The following is a 17384-nucleotide window of genomic DNA, read 5'->3' as shown; positions in this document are numbered from 1 at the left end:
TCAACCAAGAGTCTTTATTACTTATTTAAAATGTTTAACTTAGAAAATGGATGGAACATACACATGCTTTTTCCTATAGGGCCTTTGATCTACTGCAAAACTTTATAGTGCTATGAGTGAGGACTAAGGTAATAAAGTGATTTCACCAGTGAGGCAATGTGGTGCCAAAAGAGTGCTTAACCGTAAAAACAAAACAAAATAACCAAAAAAACAACAACAACAACAAAAACTAAGCTAAAATTTTTCAATCAAAAACATAAGGCTTTATAAATACATTTTAAAATATTTAGAATAAAAAAACATTTAGAATGAAAGAAGTCCTTTTGTGTTTGTTCCATGTTCTGGAATAGCAAATAAAATGTGTTGTTTTGTTTTGTTCTTTTCATGGCCACATGACAATTCTCAGGCTGAATATGTGTAGATTATATGAGCATGTAGACGAGTTCTATGTAAATTATTATAATCATAAGATTACATCACTGTCATTCAGGCAAAGTACTTGAATTAATTATTTTGCATATACATCTTAGTAAAATCAAACATGATCCCAAGAATCATGTATACCACCACAGATCCAACTCTTAGGGTTTGCGTGTGCAGTTCACGTGAAAAGGTAAATGATGTGGGGCAGTTTGGTGGGAGAAAGACATATTATAGAAAGTTACAGTGAACCTCACAAGTGACGATTGGCCAAAATAGCTGAAATATGTGGTCAAAATGTGTGGGAAAAAGTTTACACCAGAGAGTGGGGAAATTGCCAGAAGTGACCCCAAGCTATGAGTTGTGGTTGAATCAGAGAAGCCACCATGCTATTAGAAATTCAGTCTTGGCTGCTCAGATGCCACTGTTGAGACTTAGACCCACGCGTGTCAGGCACTGTTCAAAAATCTTCTTTTCCACACTCTGCTTCACAGTCCCAACAGCCCTGAGTTGTGAGCATGGACCACAGATGAATCCATTTTTTTCTGTGTTTGTCCTTGATTATAGCAAATTCCTCCTTTTGATTCCAATGCAAAGCTTGTAAAACATGTGTTTGTGGTTTGTCTTGGAATAATTCAGAAAATGTCACTCTAATTTTTGATGAAGAAAATTTTTGTTCCATTTATTTCATTCAAAATATGTGATTTTTATTTTTAAAACGTAATTGATATCTTGTAATATATCATTCTGCAAACTAATTCCCCCCAACCTGGGATGCATGTGTGCACAGTCATCTTATAAAATTACAGGAAGTAAAAACAAATAAGATTTTTCTTCCAACAAAATTCATAAATATTAATATTATGGTACCACTGAGCTATCTACTATGTGGCAAATACTTTTATAAACAAATGGTGTCTTAGGATCTAGGATGTTAGCCTCCAAAAATTTTTAGAGATGAATAAAATATAAAATTCAAATGTAGACTATTGTAAATATAGTCCTGAAATGTATTTTTAGGTCTCTCCTTTAGCCTAAAATTGTTTAACCTCCAAACTGTCATAATAAGCCTAAGGAGAAAATTTGAGAAATCCCACAACTGTTCCTTTTTCCCCTGTGTCGAGAAAGGAAATTCAATTCAGTTCAAAATACTTAATAAAGACAAATCATGTGAGGCCCTGAGCTAGGTAGGCACCGCAGCGTAGAGCTACAGAATCAGAAAGATTGCCAAGTTAGAAAAGTGATTCTCAACCAGGGGTGATTTTGCCTACCAGGTGATACTGGGTAAGGTTTACAAGCATTTCTGGTTTTTACTACTTGGGAGGTGCGAGTGCTACTGGAGTCTAGTCGGTAGGAGTCAGGGATGCTACAGTGCACAGAACAGACCCCCACAACAAAGCGTTATTTAGCCCCAAATGTCACTAGTGCCAAAGTTGAGGAACCCTGGTTTAGAGCATCATCCAAGACAGTAATATTGCAGGATTTAAATAACAGTGAATTCTACATAAATCCAAACTGACAAGACAACTTATCTTTCAGTGGCTTCAGTGAATTTCCCCCTGAAAGTATGCAGAGCTCTTCTTTTCCTATTAGTTTTGTGGTTTCATAAGAATATTGCTCTGTGAAGCAGTTCTAAAGTTTAAAAATAAGATTTAGTTGGAGAGCAAGTTATATAAATGCAAACATGACAAAACAAATGAACACCAATGAAGCACAACCTATCCTATCTTGAACAAGTTGTATTTCTAGTAATGGAAACATGCAAAGATTAAGCTCTTTACATGTGTTCTCTTATTTGAGCCCCTTTCAGGACCTAATATTTGATCATTGCAACCATAGTCGCTAAAATAAGGATCCATTTGGAGACTAGGATGAGGATTATATCCTTCCACAGTAAAATATACCGGTTAACTGCAGTTTATTGAGGCACTTTTAGATCACAGCATTCATGGGTAGTGGTAGAGAAACATGTCACTTTTTTTCCCTTCCAGCTGAGGGGGATGCTCAAACTGGAATGTAGTAGAGGAAAAGCCAATGAGCTGATCTCTAAAAAGGGTGGGATCCAATTAAAGTTAGCCAGAAGAACCGAAAGAGCAACTTAGAAAAGTTTGAAGGAAACTGATATTCTTGAGTAGCAAGAATACAGTCATTATGCCCTCCTAAGTGAGAATCTGTGCCCTGGTAGGAAGTGAAGCCAGACAATCCGATCTATTTCATGAAAGGTACAGCAAGTTGAGAAGGTTGAGGACCAGATAAGAAAATGAGGAGGGGGAGGAGGAGGAGGAGGAGGAGGAGGAGGAGGAGGAGGAGAAGGAGGAGGAGAAAGAAGGGGAAAAGGAAGGGGAAAAGGAAGAGACATATCTGTAGTAGGATGACCTACATGGAAGAGGGATGACATACTCTAGAAGTATAGGGACCACTTCCAGACTCTTGTAGCTTGCTATGCTTTACAAAGCCAAGAGCAAATTTCATAAGGACAGAGCCAGAGCCAATATCCAATGGAATGGGTTGCCCGATCTGAAATGGGGCTGCCTCAAGAGGTTATGTGTTCCATATCAGTGGAGGGATTAAAGTTCAGGAATGTTGCCCCAAATATCCTAATATTGAGAGAGAAGATGGAATGGATGGTCCTAAAAGGAACCTTCATGGTTCCATTGGGAATTCTGAGCATGGGGGTAAACGTTATTGTCCGTACTAAGGCCTGATATACTTACGTATATCACCAACTCTAACTGTCCAGGTTTTTTCCACAATAGATTGAGTATCACCATCATTAGAATAGCACCACATATATTTTGTGTTTGAAGAGGAGTCTGATGGTGGGACCCCAGGTTAGTAGCTTATTATTAGTTATCACCACAATCTTGTGGCCTTGTTTTTGAAAGTTGAATGACTCAGTGGTGTTGTGTAACCTATGACTAGAAGAAACAATAGGGAATATTCCCAGAACACAATTTATCACTTTTTTTATGGAAAAAGAGCAAAGATAGCCAAGCAATAAGTGTGTTACTAAAGATGTCAAAACAATGGAAATATAATTTTGTTCAGAGCTATAAAAAAATCTGCTACTATGTCTCAATACATACAGCCTGTGGAAAGTTCCAAAGTATTTATTTTCTAGATGTAGACTAATGGGTCTATTTATCCACTGAATTCAAACTACCAATGGGAGAGGTCAGGAAGGATGAATGGAATTAGGAGAATTGATGAGATGTCATTGTGATTTTGTTTCCTACACAACTTGAATTTGTGCTTTGAGGATTTGGGGTCCAAGAACATGCTATAATTCCAGTAGCTTCACAGAGATATTTGTGGAGCAAGCTACATTGTTCTGCAGTAAGAGAATGTTTTCTATCCCCACATGCTATTGTAGAATCAGTATTCATTTAACAAAATGTAATCTTTTTTAGTTCTATAATAAAATGGACCAAAAGTATTCTTGAGTGTATCTAGAAAAATATTTTGTATGTACAATATATAATATTTTCTGGAGCTTCCCACAGTGGATCAAACAATAAAGGAAGACTTTCCAGTCTGTATTTAGTGTGCACTTTGAAATGTATATACGTGTCTGTGTTTTAAATGAATTTTGAAAGTCAGCAAAACATAAAGTCAATTATAAAATTATTACCATGGCTTCCGAATAATTGGTACAATATTCACAATGAAGAAGAATTGCTAAAAAAAAAAGGCAGGTATTTGAGAAAAGCCTTCATATGTCTTAGTACTATGACAATTATTTAGTTTATCAACAATTCTTGAGTGCTCTCAGGTACAGACATGAAAGATAGTTTTAACTTTGAGTGCTTACCAAGTTAGCTAATTAGTGCTAGCAAGGGAGATAAATGACACACCAGGACACAGGGTAAGTGAGGTGACACAGATGGGTGCCGGGCTCCCAGGGAGGTTTGAGAACCTAGTGTTGCTTGAGGGCAACGGAGGTGATCAGGGCTGCCTCGCTGCCCAGGATTCAGCTATGTGAACCAGAGAGAAGCACCAGGGCAGGCGCCAAACAAGACAGCAGTTTGTGCAAAGTCATGCAACCCGCTCTAGTTTCCTTCATCAGCCTTGTCCACTTCCAAAGAAAATAAGATGATCATAAGCTTGATTTTTGTCAGTTTAAATGTTGGCGAATAATTGGGAAATCTTTTTAAGAGATATTTTCTTTTCACACACTTTGCAAAGTCAGGAGCCGAAAAGTGATGAGGAAAGTCTCATCCAGTTGCCTTTGCTCCTGCAACTCTTGGTAGCTGCCTCACAGCCTTTGATCCAGGATAGCTGACAGAGAGTTCTGGAAGCACTTCCTTCAGGAGTCAGCATTGCTCCGGGAGTTATTTGGTTACATTTTCACAAATGTCTCATCTCTTTGTATCAACAGACCCTGCTCTTTGAGCCACATGGTGGGTTTCTACTTCTTTCCTTTTCTGTGTGTGTCACAATAGGAAAAATGAAGGAAACTCTTTAAGATCAGAACGTACTATTTTTTTTTTTTTTACTTACTCCCAATGGCATCTTCCCTGTAGATTTAATAAAGAAGGACCAGAACAAATATTGGAAGGATAATTCGATGTTCCTCTCAAATTTAACCTTACATTGACAGTGCTCATATTTTACCTGTAAATGCTCAATTGGTGAAATGATTAAGCTTTAATAGTTATTCATCATGGATTTCTGTAGCCACATTTCTGATTTAGTCCAAATAACTAGAAGAAAATAAGGAACATAAGTTACTTCTTTTGTGTGAAAATTGTCTTTCGTATGCAGTCTACAAAAGCAAAACATTGGCCATTTTTAGTACGTATGAATCATTAATGAAAAGAGTCATTTCTGTTTTCTCTTGGCATTTTATTTTTTGTGCGTGCTCTTCTTCCTGAATCTTTCCCTTCAAAGTCATCTCCTTGTATGAGTTTCTCAGTATGCTATATCCTTAGCCACCCTAGTCCTTCAAGGAAAAAAATGGACTTCATTTCAACTAAGGATAGTAGGAGAAAATATGCTCTTTTGAAAGTCCTAGTCTCAAACAAGAGAAAATAAGAGGAAGATGGTAAAGGAAAAAGGAGTTTAAGACTTGAAACCTGATGGTGTGGGTTCAGTTTCTGGTTCTAACACTTTCCATCCCAGGCAAATTCATTAACTAGTGACCTTCACTTTGCTCTTTTGTAACAGGATGTGCTGGATAATATACGTGCTCTTATACACACGTACCCATCTACCTGCCTAATTAGAGGTTTCCTTAGCATTAAATATGTAAAAGAGCCTTGAAACCAAATATGATTTACAAATACTAGTTGTTATGGCAACATCTTTCCAAAGTACAAAATATGATTGTATGAAGTTACAATTAATATACAGTACTTAGCATTCACTAAATGAGAATATGCTTTCCTTCTTTCTCAGCTTTTCTTACAAGGCTGCTCTATGTCCCATTTGTCCCCATTTACTGCTAGGCTTTTCTACTGTTCTGCACACTTTGGTTCATTGATGTTCCAATTATTCTTCCTGCATGCACAGACTCAGAGAGGCAGCTGGTCATCAGCCAACTTAAGTAACCCTCTTCTTAGTTTGGACATCTGATTGTATACATATTCTAGTTTTATTTTTTAAATTTTTTTATTGGAGTTCGATTTGCCAACATATAGCATAACACCCAATGCCAATCCTGCCAAGTGCCCCCCTCAGTGCCCATCACCCAGTCATCCCAACCCCCCGCCCACTTCCCCTTCCACTACCCGTTGTTGATTTCCCATTTAGGTGTCTCTCATGTTTTGTCACCCTCACTGATATTTCTCAATCATTTTCTCTCCTTTCCCTTTATTCCCTTTCACTAATTTTTATATTCCCCAAATGAATAAGATAATATAATGTTTGTCCTTTTCCGATGACTTATTTCATTCAGCATATAATACCCTCCAGGTCCCTCCATGTCGAAGCAAATAGTGGGTATTTGTCGTTTCTAATGGCTGAGTACTATTCCATTGTGTACATATACCACAGCTTCTTTATCCATTCATCTTTCGATGGACACCGAGGCTCCTTCCACAGTTCGGCTATTGTGGACATTGCTGCTAGAAACATCGGGGTGCAGGTGTCTTGGTCTTTCACTGCATCTGTATCTTTGGGGTAAATCCCCATCAGTGCAATTGCTGGGTCATAGGGCAGGTCTATTTTTAACTCTTTGAGGAACCTCCACACAGTTTTCCAGAGTGGCTGCACCAGTTCACATTCCCACCAACAGTGCAGGAGGGTTCCCCTTTCTCCACATCCTCTCCAATATTTGTTGTTTCCTGCCTTGTTAATGTTCCCCATTCTCACTGGTGTGAGGTGGGATCTCATTGTGGTTTTGGTTTGTATTTCCCTGATGGCAAGTGATGTGGAGCATTTTCTCATGTGCTTGTTGGCCACATGAAATTTCTGTTCATGTCTTTTGCCCATTTCATGATTGGATTGTTTGTTTCTTTGCTGTTGAGTTTAAGAAGTTATTTATAGATCTTGGATACTAGCCCTTTATCTGATACGTCATTTGCAGGTATCTTCTCCCATTCTGTAGGTTGTCTTTTAGTTTTGTTGACTGTTTCTTTTGCTGTGCAGAAGCTTCTTATCTTGATAAAGTCCCAATAATTCATTTTTTCTTTTGTTTCTCTTGCCTTCATGAATGTATCTTACAAGAAGTTACTGTGGCCAAGTTCAAAGAGGGTGTTGCCTGTGTTGTCCTCAAGGATTTTGATGGAATCTTGTCTCACATTTAGATCTTTCATCCATTTTGAGTTTATCTTTGTGTATGGTGTAAGAGAATGGTCTAGTTTCATTCTTCTGCATGTGGATGTCCAATTTTCCCAGCACCATTTATTGAATAGACTGTCTTTCTTCCAGTGGATAGTCTTTCCCGCTTTGTCAAATATTAGTTGTCCATAAAGTTGAAGGTCCACTTCTGGGTTCTCTATTCTGTTCCATTGATCTATGTGTCTGTTTTTGTGCCAGTACCACACTGTCTTGATGACCACAGCTTTGTAGTACAACCTGAAATCTGCCATTGTGATGCCCCCAGCTATGGTTTTATTTTTTAATATTCTCCTGGCTATTCAAGGTCTCTTCTGATTCCACACAAATCTTAAGATAATTTGTTCCAACTCTCTGAAGAAGATCCATGATATTTTGATAGGGATTGCATTAAATGTGTAAATTGTCCTGGGTAGCATGGACATTTTCACAATATTAATTTCTGTGTGATTAGAACATAGATAGGTGGATATTAGTTTTATATCCTGTAATAACCCCTTAATAACAATGGAATCTATTGTAGTGTGAATGTTTATAGTTTTGTGAATAACAATATGTATCATATTTCTCTTGCAAACAACTTTAATTCAGCACTATACTTTTTATTTATGTTTTCCCTCACAAAATAACATTAAGCAATTATTTTCATTTTTTACAATAATAGTACTTAAAATTTTTTCAGTACTCTGTGTCAATGCTTTACAGAAATGAAATTATTTAATCTTTACAGCCCTGTGAGATATTATTTACCCATTTTACAGATGGGAAAAACAAACCACAGAAATGATGTCTAGGAGACATGATATCATCATAGTTAAATATGCAAGGCCTCTTTCCAGAATGGCTGGGTTAATTCTACTTCCCCTGTTATTATCTGTATATTTTTAGATAAATTACTTATATATGCTTAAATTTTCCCATCTATAAAATGGGGAAATAATAACCTATCCCTCATAATGTCATGGGAATTGAACAACTGTCTTTCTCCTGACTGGCATTTTAGGTTCTCTGAACTGTATAAAAAATCTGTCTGCATATATTTTGCTTTTCTTTCTTTCTGTCATCAGTAGTAGCATTTTCAATGAAACAGTTCTCCCAGACAATACAAAGTGCTATTTGAATGATTCACTGTCTTATGTTTCAGTGTTCAGTAAACACCATAGAATCTGAAGACAGGCTCCGTCATATTAATTTTTGGAGCCTAAGGAACTTTAGTGTCCCTATGGGAAAGTCACTTCAGACAAAACCCAGTTCTCAAATTTATTTCATTCTGGCTAAAACTATATCAAGGGCTTTCAGCACACTCAAAGTGTTAAGCCCCAGTGGCAAGCTTAGACTGTATGCATTATTTTTTATTATAGCTTGGTTTGAATGTTCGTTTCCTTTTCCAAGCTCTTAGATGTATTTAACAGCTAAAGATAGAACATAAAGTTCTTTTATTGCTCGTGAAATTGCCCTGGCTTGAAGTCAGAAACAACTTTTTTTTTTTTTTAAGTCAAAAACAACTTTATCAAAAATCCTAAGAATGAGAACACTAAATTTTGCATATGATTTTTGTCCCTTTAAAAGAGTTTTTGTCATTGAGAAAATGAGCATGGATGAATAGTGATTGTTTTTCTGAGAAGTGTTGCCCCATTTGCAGAGTCTCCTGTAACTCAGTCTGCTCTCCTGTGTCCCGACAGGCACCAGCATCTTCACGGTCTATGAGGCCGCGTCCCAGGAAGGCTGGGTGTTCCTCATGTACAGAGCTATTGACAGCTTTCCCCGCTGGCGCTCCTACTTCTACTTCATCACTCTTATCTTCTTCCTGGCCTGGCTCGTTAAGGTACTGCAGAAGCTCCTCCTAAATAAAATCTGTTTTCTGGCAGTCTCTGCAGATCTCTTGTTTCCTTTCTATTGCGCACAGCTTCCTCATCCCCAGTCTTGAGTAAATGTGGTTTGTAATTTTCTTTCAGAATGTATTTATTGCTGTCATCATTGAAACATTTGCAGAAATCAGGGTGCAGTTTCAACAAATGTGGGGATCGAGAAGCAATACTACGTCAACGGCCACGACGCAGGTACCGTATGGGAGGATGATGTCCTTTCCCATCAGAACACAGTCATATCAGGCCTAACCCTCAAAAGGCCTTGATAGAACTTGGGAATGCCCTCTGAGAAAGGCCTTCTACAGTTATACCCACAGAGGGAGGTATTGAGAAATGCTGGTGCAAGGGCCTGAAGCCAGAACAATCAAGTTAGGCTTTCTGGGTGATAGGGTAGATTTGATAAAAACCAAGATTGTCACCACATTTGCTATGTACTTTTGATTTGATTTGGCCTTTTTAAGTCTTTAAAAGGCTTGCAGATAAAAATGGAAACTGTAGAATTTTCGATTTTTATAAATACTTATTCATGTAACTGAAAAACAATATAATGGCCTTTATGTATAGGATTAGAATTATTTTTGGAATAGAAAGTATATTTCAGGGGGATCCCTGGGTGGCTCAGCGGTTTCGCGCCTGCCTTTGGCCCAGGGGGCACGATCCTGGAGTCCCGGGATCGAGTCCTGTGTTGGGCTCCTGGCATGGGGCCTGCTTCTCCCTCTGCCTGTGTCTCTGCCTCTCTCTCTCTCTCTCTCTCTCTCTCTCTCTCTCTCTGTCTATCATAAATAAATAAAAATAAATCTTTAAAAAAAGAGAAAGTATATTTCATTCAGCACGAACTCATCACGATATAGTAAATTATGAAGAAGACTCCATAATGCATACCTGTGATTTTTGAGGAATCACTACACATTCAGAAGGGTGGCCCTAATGCTTCCATGTAATTGAGATGTCCCTAGAATTTAATTATAAGTATCAGGGCAGTTGTTACATAGGAGGGCAGTCCAGATTCTATGTCTTTGTTTTGTTTTTAATTTTGGTTTTGTTTTGAGTTTGTTTTTGGGGGAGGTTCTGTTTTTGTGTTTAGAAAGAGGAAAGGTAGGTTTATATATCTTAGTCTAGTTTTAATCTTTATGACTGAGAGAGAAAAAAATTCCTGAAATCAAGAATGAAATAATTTTAATGCTTGTGACTATTATTTTAATATTCATTTTTAAGTGAAATGTAATATAACTTTGTAAATATTTTAATGTAACTTCATAAATAGTAGTCTGTTGACAAAGATATTTGTGAAAGATTCAAGGCAAAAATTTTACCCTGAAAATCTTCAAATTGAACTTTTGTTAACTAAATGCTAAAATGCTATTAAACATGCTAATATTTGAAAAAGCCCTATGCAGCATATTTATGGTGTTGTGAAGGTTTGAATTGTCTAGCCAGCTCATGATAGATGAAATATCATTAATATTATTCAATTTTGGCAAGCTTCTATTCAACCTTTTATGAGAGTTTTTTTAAGTTATGTAAGTTATGTCACAGATGATGTGTTAAAAAAAACACATCTAGTTTTTATTTCTTCTGTCATCTCATCTAGTGAACTATGAGAAATAATAAAATTCCAGATCCATTCTGGCATGTCTTTTAAGTCAGGTGACAACCTCTGGAAGGTGTGTTTTCTGCTTTAGACTTTGAGAACTAAATGGAGCATAGATCTATGAACTCAGCACAGAATTTACATTCAATGTTCCTGAGAGATAACCTAAAATGTCTTTAAAACCACATCATGCTTATTAAGTAACTCTTATTTATAAAGCCACAGCTGTAAAAGTAGTGTTTGGAAGCTCCACCAAATCAGCCAGCAGTTCTAATAGAAAGTGAAATGTGAAGGGGACTTTCAACAAAGTTGTGCAAAATGGTTTTGATGCAAAATTATACTTAATCAGGAGGAATAAGTTGGTAATTCAGAGGTAATGCGTCTAGGTATTCAGCAGAGGTAATCACACAGAGAATCATGAAAAACCTTCATTAAGAAAAATGCTGTGGCTGATGATCCAGTTGCTAGGCAACTGAAGCTCCTGCCACAGAACAGCACTTGGGCTGCCTGGCAACAGGCCCCGCCCAGCCGGTTGCCAGCCACCAGACAAGTGGCCCAGAGGCTTTTGTGTCTGGGGAAAGGACGGGGGCATCGTCTCCTATGATTTTGTTACATTTGTAAAATCTGAGAGAACTCTGGGCCCAGGGGCCTCTAGTTGAATAGCTTAAAACACTAAATCATTAGTTTCTACTTGTAATAAAACAGATAAAGCATTAAGGAAATAAAACAGTGATGGGGTTGTATTGCAAAGCACATGGTTTTTCAGAAATGGAGTCATTTCTGGCCATTCTTCAGCAGGTGGCACATTTGCAATTGTTCTGTATTAAGTTATCTTTACCACGAGCTAGGAGGGTCCCAGGCTTGGTGGAACTTATTGGTGTCTTGAGGTCTATGGACTTTCCAAGAGGGCTGTGTGTTTAGAGAGAAGATTATACATATTAACCAGATAATTAAAAGGCTTTCTGATATCTTAGGCAGTTTAAAAGGAATTGTCTCTGATATAGACTGTTCAGAGGCAAAAGAGAACCAGTGATGAGAACTGGGTGGATTTTTTAAAAATAATAATAATAATAACAAAACAACCTGCCTTTGACTCACAGCATAGAAACAAATTACAGAAAAAAATTAATGCCAAAGGACTTGTGGAGTTCATAATATGACATGTAACAGGAAAACAAAGAGAAAGTGAAGTGGAAAATTTCAGAGCAGTCATCATCAGTGTGCCTGAGCTCTGGTGGCGAGAGTGGCTTTCTTGCCTGCATAATTATTAGCCGTGGGTCACTGTTGCCACCTGCTCAGTTATATATCGGGTTAAAGGCCAAGATACTCATGCATCTGTGATACAATGGCACCTGCATCACTCAACCATAGGACTGCCCATGCCACAAGTGTGTAGGGGGATTGCCCCAGAGCTAGATGTTGGGATGCACAGATGTGCTAGTAGAAGACGTCCTGGACTCAACATCTTTCTAGCGCAGACCTTTATTCTCACTCCTTAGATACTTCCCCACAGACATTTGTCACCAGGCATGTGGTCTTCCCATCCACACTGACTCACGGTGGGGATTCCACTTTGCCTGGAGAAGAACTGAAAGGATTATTAAACTTTAGGGCCACAGAGTCTACATTTATGTTAGGTATGCTGATATGAGACTCAGGGCAGGCTCTGGCAATCAATGCAGATTTAACTTTATGTACTGATTATGGTCCAGTAGGGTCCTATCAAGGAATGTGGAGGGACAACTGGCAGCTCAGGATTTGAGCCCTGAGGATAGTCCTGGCTTTGACTGTCCTGTTGTCTACCTCACATAAACCATGACATTAACCAATCTAAATGCTGTCTTGTAATTCAGAGGACTATAGAGAAACTGGACGTTGAACATTTCTGCATTTCCTTCACTTCATTTTATACAAAGGAATGACCTTGAGAGAACACTTTTACTAACAATTAAATTGATTCATTTGATTTTGGTCAACTGGAAAAAAATAATTTGACAGAGAAAATTAGTCTGCTACTGATCAAAGCAAATATATGCCCCAGGGATCCTCTGTACTTGATGAGAAAGTATAGGATGCATGTCCAGAAGATTTGTAGCTAGTGACTGACAGGGTTGCTTTTGTCGTTTCTCCTTAAGGAGACACACAGAATTTTGACAGGAACTTTAAAAGACACTTGAAAAGGTTTGCATTTCAACCAGTGTATGGATTCTCAGAATGAGCCTATTCATGGGGATGTGCTTGATTCTACCACTAAGAATACCTGTCAAAATTCATTCTAAAGGGAATTAGAATCCTGCATGTGGGCACCTGAGTAAAACAATTTGTAATTGGCATCTTTGATCAAAGAATCTATGGGTAAATGTGCACCTCTATTTTGTCATTTAAAAATATTTACATGGTATATGGACAGATGGGAGCTACAGTTGGGGTGAGCACAGAATAATGTAAAAATAAATCAGGACAATGCTTCATGGGATAATTAAGTTGAGCAGATGTGTAAGAGTATTTTGTAGAATGTCATATAATAGGTGCTCTCTGTATATGTTTGAAAGTATGAAATAAGTAGCATACTTGGCAAGGAGCCCTTAGTGCAATCTTTGAAAGGTATTGATTCTAGGACACATAAACATCTGATATGCCATTTTTGAATGGATTTTTGTAGGTAGGCATTGTTGAGAACTCTCAATTTAACTACTAAAAAAATGTTTTCTAAATAAAAAAATACATATTATGGTCTGTGAATTTTGGCACTTGTCCCTCATCACCTCACTTATTTTATTGAAGGCAAGTTCTCTTTCTGCAAATGATCTACTACCTCTCCTCCCAGGAATTCTAGGTATGGGATTTTTGCATCATCCCATATTTTCCATCAATAATTACCCTTTTGAACACAGACTAATGTGAGGACATTAAAAAGTATGGCAAAGAAAATGTTTACTTATGTGTATGAAATTATGGCCTTGGACAGGAATAAAGATAGCTTACAGTTAGTGTCTTAGAAAAATAAAAAAAAAAATCCTTAATTTCACCTTATCTCACTACCAACTCGCCCCCCCCCACAAACCCCTAAGGAATTGGAATGAAAATATACTAGTGTAATATTGATGGATGACTAATTTTTGAGGTGGGTAGAGTATGTAGTAAAATAATAATCCAGGCACCCAACAATCCAGTTATCCAATTCAATGAATATCAGATTTTAGTATCCTATATCATTCTGAATTTCATCACTTATATATTTTAAGACAAAAAAAGCTACTTTTGCCTTCATAAATATGTACATAAAATTTATGGGATGCCTCGGTGGCTCAGTAGTTTTAGCACTGTCTTTGGCTCAGGGCATGATCCCGGAGTCCTGAGATTGAATCCCAGGAGCCTGCTTCTCCCTCTACCTATGTCTCTGCCTCTCTCATTCTCTCTCCCTCTCTCTCATAAATAAATAAAATCTTAAAAAAATTTTGCTGAGCAGATTAAGTTGGCCCAATTAAAATAACTTCACAGAGTCTACTACGTGATATGTCAATCTCCTACCATTAGAATAACACCACTCTTTTTCCTTGTGCCACATGCACACTTCTTATATAATTTATCCTGAGAATACTTTTCTGTTGGCTCAGTGAGGAATGTCCACTAAATAATGATAAAAATTTACCACTCCTGGTTAAAAACACACCAGAAATAATGCTTTAGAATTCTAATTTTCATTTTTTTCCAGGTCTGATATGTAATAATCAATTACCAACATAATAAGGATAAATACCTCCTTTAAAGTCTTGTTGAGAAGAATATTTGGGCAATTATATGCAAAGCACATGTAAAGCAGAAAGGACCTGATGCATAGCAAGTGCTCAATAAATGCAGGCTAGCAATTGCCATTATTCTTGTTATGATTATTATTCACTTAAGTTTTCGGTCTTCAAATGAACATAATTGGAATGAATCATGTTCTAAATATAAATCCATAAAAAGACAAATTTTTGATAACATGAAGACTGTAAAAGCTGGAGACATAAAGTAGGAGTTCTCGATGTTCCTTATTAAGTGTCTCTGACTCATCTCCCTCTTTGTCTTGAAGATGTTTCATGAAGACGCTGCCGGCGGATGGCAGCTGGTAGCTGTGGATGTCAACAAGCCCCAGGGACGCGCCCCAGCCTGCCTCCAGGTGCAGTACAATATCATTTTTAATTTAAAATTTTTAAAAATTTATTTTATACAAGGAAATCCACAGCTCTCCAAACTCTAGGTCTGTCCAAATTTATGGTCCAGGAGTCAGGGACAGTATTGTACTCCATCCTGTATTCCCAGGACCTACCTTTTACTTTTTTTAGACATGCAGCAAAGATCTGGTCAATTTCAAGTGCATGAAGGCACACAAGTAAAAATGGCATGCCAACTGTTAAATCAGTGAAGAATTTTGTTGTCATATTAAATGTCATAAAAGTAGTCTTCCACAAAGGCCTGAATTATTTAAGGGGGGGGCAGTCACAATCATAATTCACTTAATTAAGTACCTTACCAAGTACCTGGGAGGGCACATCTTTAATAGGTAGTCTGTTCTGCATCTGCAAGCTGTCTGAACAATATGACATAATAAAGATGCTTCCTTACCAAGCACACCTGCAGCAAATATAAAGCCATGGGATTGCACATTGGTCCTGGGAAGTGATCAGGGATTGTCCCATCGGGTTTCGGGCCAGTGAACTTTTTTGGACTTATATTCTTCCCTCAGCTCTACTTAAAGCCCAATAAACTCTTTTTTTTCTTTGGTGGACTACACTGACACCTTCTCTTGCTTTGTGCCCCGTGCCTGCCCCTAAATATCAGTAATACTTGTTCAAAAACCAGCATCGAACTAGCAATTACAAAATTAATGAGGATTTTAAAGAAGTAATGCAGGATGTTATGGGAATATAAATTTTGGAGTCCTTACTTCTCTGAGAGGTCAGGGAAGGCCCTCACTCGGTATAGCCCAGTGATGGAGAGACAGGCATGCTCCCCCTCAGCCTTCATAGATGTGGAGTTGGAGATCCAGAAGGTCTGGGTGAGCTCCTAAAGTTGCATCTCAACCAAATGGAGAAGCTAGAACCTATACCTGGGTCTTCTGGTTCCCAGTCCTGTGCTTTATCCAGTGGAAAAATATGTATCAAGAAAATAAGTTTGTAATAGAAAAAATCAGGCCAGCTATGAGTATCAAATCAGTCTTACTGGGGCCCTGAATACATTGCTTTAAATGTATTCATTTAAAAGGCACCTGGGTGGCTCAGTCAGTTAAACGTCTGCCTTTTGCTCAGGTCATGATCTCAGGGTCCTGGGATGAAGCCTCGAGTGGAGCCCCCTGCTCAGTGGGGAATTTGCTTCTCCCTCTTCCTCTGACCTTCCCCTCTGTTCATGCTCTCACTCTTTTTCTCTCAAATGAATAAATAGAAAAAATCTTTAATAAATGTATTACATGCTTGTGAATAGATGCCTCAGGGTTGCAGTCTGGAATTAGAAAGCAAGTTAGCCTCTTTATCACAGATTTGAGATGACAAGAGATAAATGGCCAGGGGAGTGCAATGAGGAGACAGAACTGTACAGGGATATAGGAAAATAAAGTTCAGTGGAGAGGTGGGTAGATGTTAGGCTAGAAGTATGCAATGTGGCATCCAAGAGACCTGCATATTAGACACTTTTGTGACTATGGCAGCATGCTTGATAAATTTCATGGATGATGATACATATGGTTTGAAATGAAGGAAAATAAAGTCTGACATTTCAGCATGAAGGTAGTTCCATTTAACTCAGCTTTCCATGTTTGGTCCTAAATCAAGCTTTCCAGAAGAGCCCATTTGAAGGAGTACAAATGCAAAGTGGAATGGCCAAGGGATCAATCTGTTTGCAGTGGGCATGAACTATGAAGAGAGAGAGAGAGTACATTTCCATGTCTTAATGAAAAATTGATTAACCATTCATCAATTAATTAAAAGAGAAAGAAAAAGAATTAAGTAAAGAAAAAATATTTAAAATAAAATAGTATGGAATGCTCATTGGCTTTTACTAATGACTAATGCCATCTAAAACTAGGTAACAAGGAGATTTTATATGAATCATCTTCTCACTTCTGTCTAGAACTAAAATGATCTCTCACCCTCAAGAACAAACAGTAGAATGTATCACTTCTTTTTTTTTAAATGAGCAAAATGTGACATCACATTCTCCTAAAACATGTATTAAACTATAGAAATAACATTTAAAAATAAGTATTTACTTTAATTCCTCCCAATTTATCCTCCCTCATCCTCTCCCAGAGGTAACCTGGAGGTTAACAGTAAGAACCAGGTTTTCTAAGATCCATTACTCCTGCATTTACATTGTATATCTCTTATAAACCAGCATTTCTGCTTCCACGAGGCACTGTCATTTTTTCATGTTTCTTCTTTCTAGAACACTTCCTCTCCCACTCAGAATTCAGCTCAAAAGTCACTTCCGTAAGGAAGCCTTCCTCAATCCTCAAAGAAGATTATCAGCTACCCTGGTTGTATATTTCCCATTCTTTTGTGTTTATTTTTTATTCTTTTTAAAGATTTTATTTATTTATTCATGAGAGACACAGAGAGAGAGAGAGAAGCAGAGACACAGGCAGAGGGAGAAGCAGGCTCCATGCAGGGAGCCTGATGCAGGACTCGATCCCAAGATTCCAGGATCACGCCCTGGGCCGAAGGCAGGTGCTAAATCACTGAGCCACCCAG

The 17384-nt window shown here is 37.8% G+C and overlaps 1 protein-coding gene across 7 annotated transcripts in view; it reads left to right on the top strand.

Moving 5' to 3' along the window:
* NALCN (sodium leak channel, non-selective) overlaps window positions 1–17384 on the top strand; it is a 312076-nt gene that overhangs the window by 107901 nt on the left and 186791 nt on the right. For all 7 annotated transcript variants that reach the window (XM_072760965.1, XM_072760968.1, XM_072760967.1 and 4 more), the window contains exons 8-10: window positions 8880–9022; window positions 9153–9257; window positions 14732–14818. In XM_072760965.1, the coding sequence (XP_072617066.1) occupies window positions 8880–9022; window positions 9153–9257; window positions 14732–14818 (335 nt within the window). The remainder of the gene's footprint in view (window positions 1–8879; window positions 9023–9152; window positions 9258–14731; window positions 14819–17384) is intronic.

This window comes from Vulpes vulpes, chromosome 6 (genome assembly GCF_048418805.1).
Source record: "Vulpes vulpes isolate BD-2025 chromosome 6, VulVul3, whole genome shotgun sequence".
NCBI lineage: Eukaryota > Metazoa > Chordata > Mammalia > Carnivora > Canidae > Vulpes > Vulpes vulpes.
Note: the sequence above shows the minus strand (reverse complement) of the source record. Positions and strands in the feature narration are given on the sequence as shown.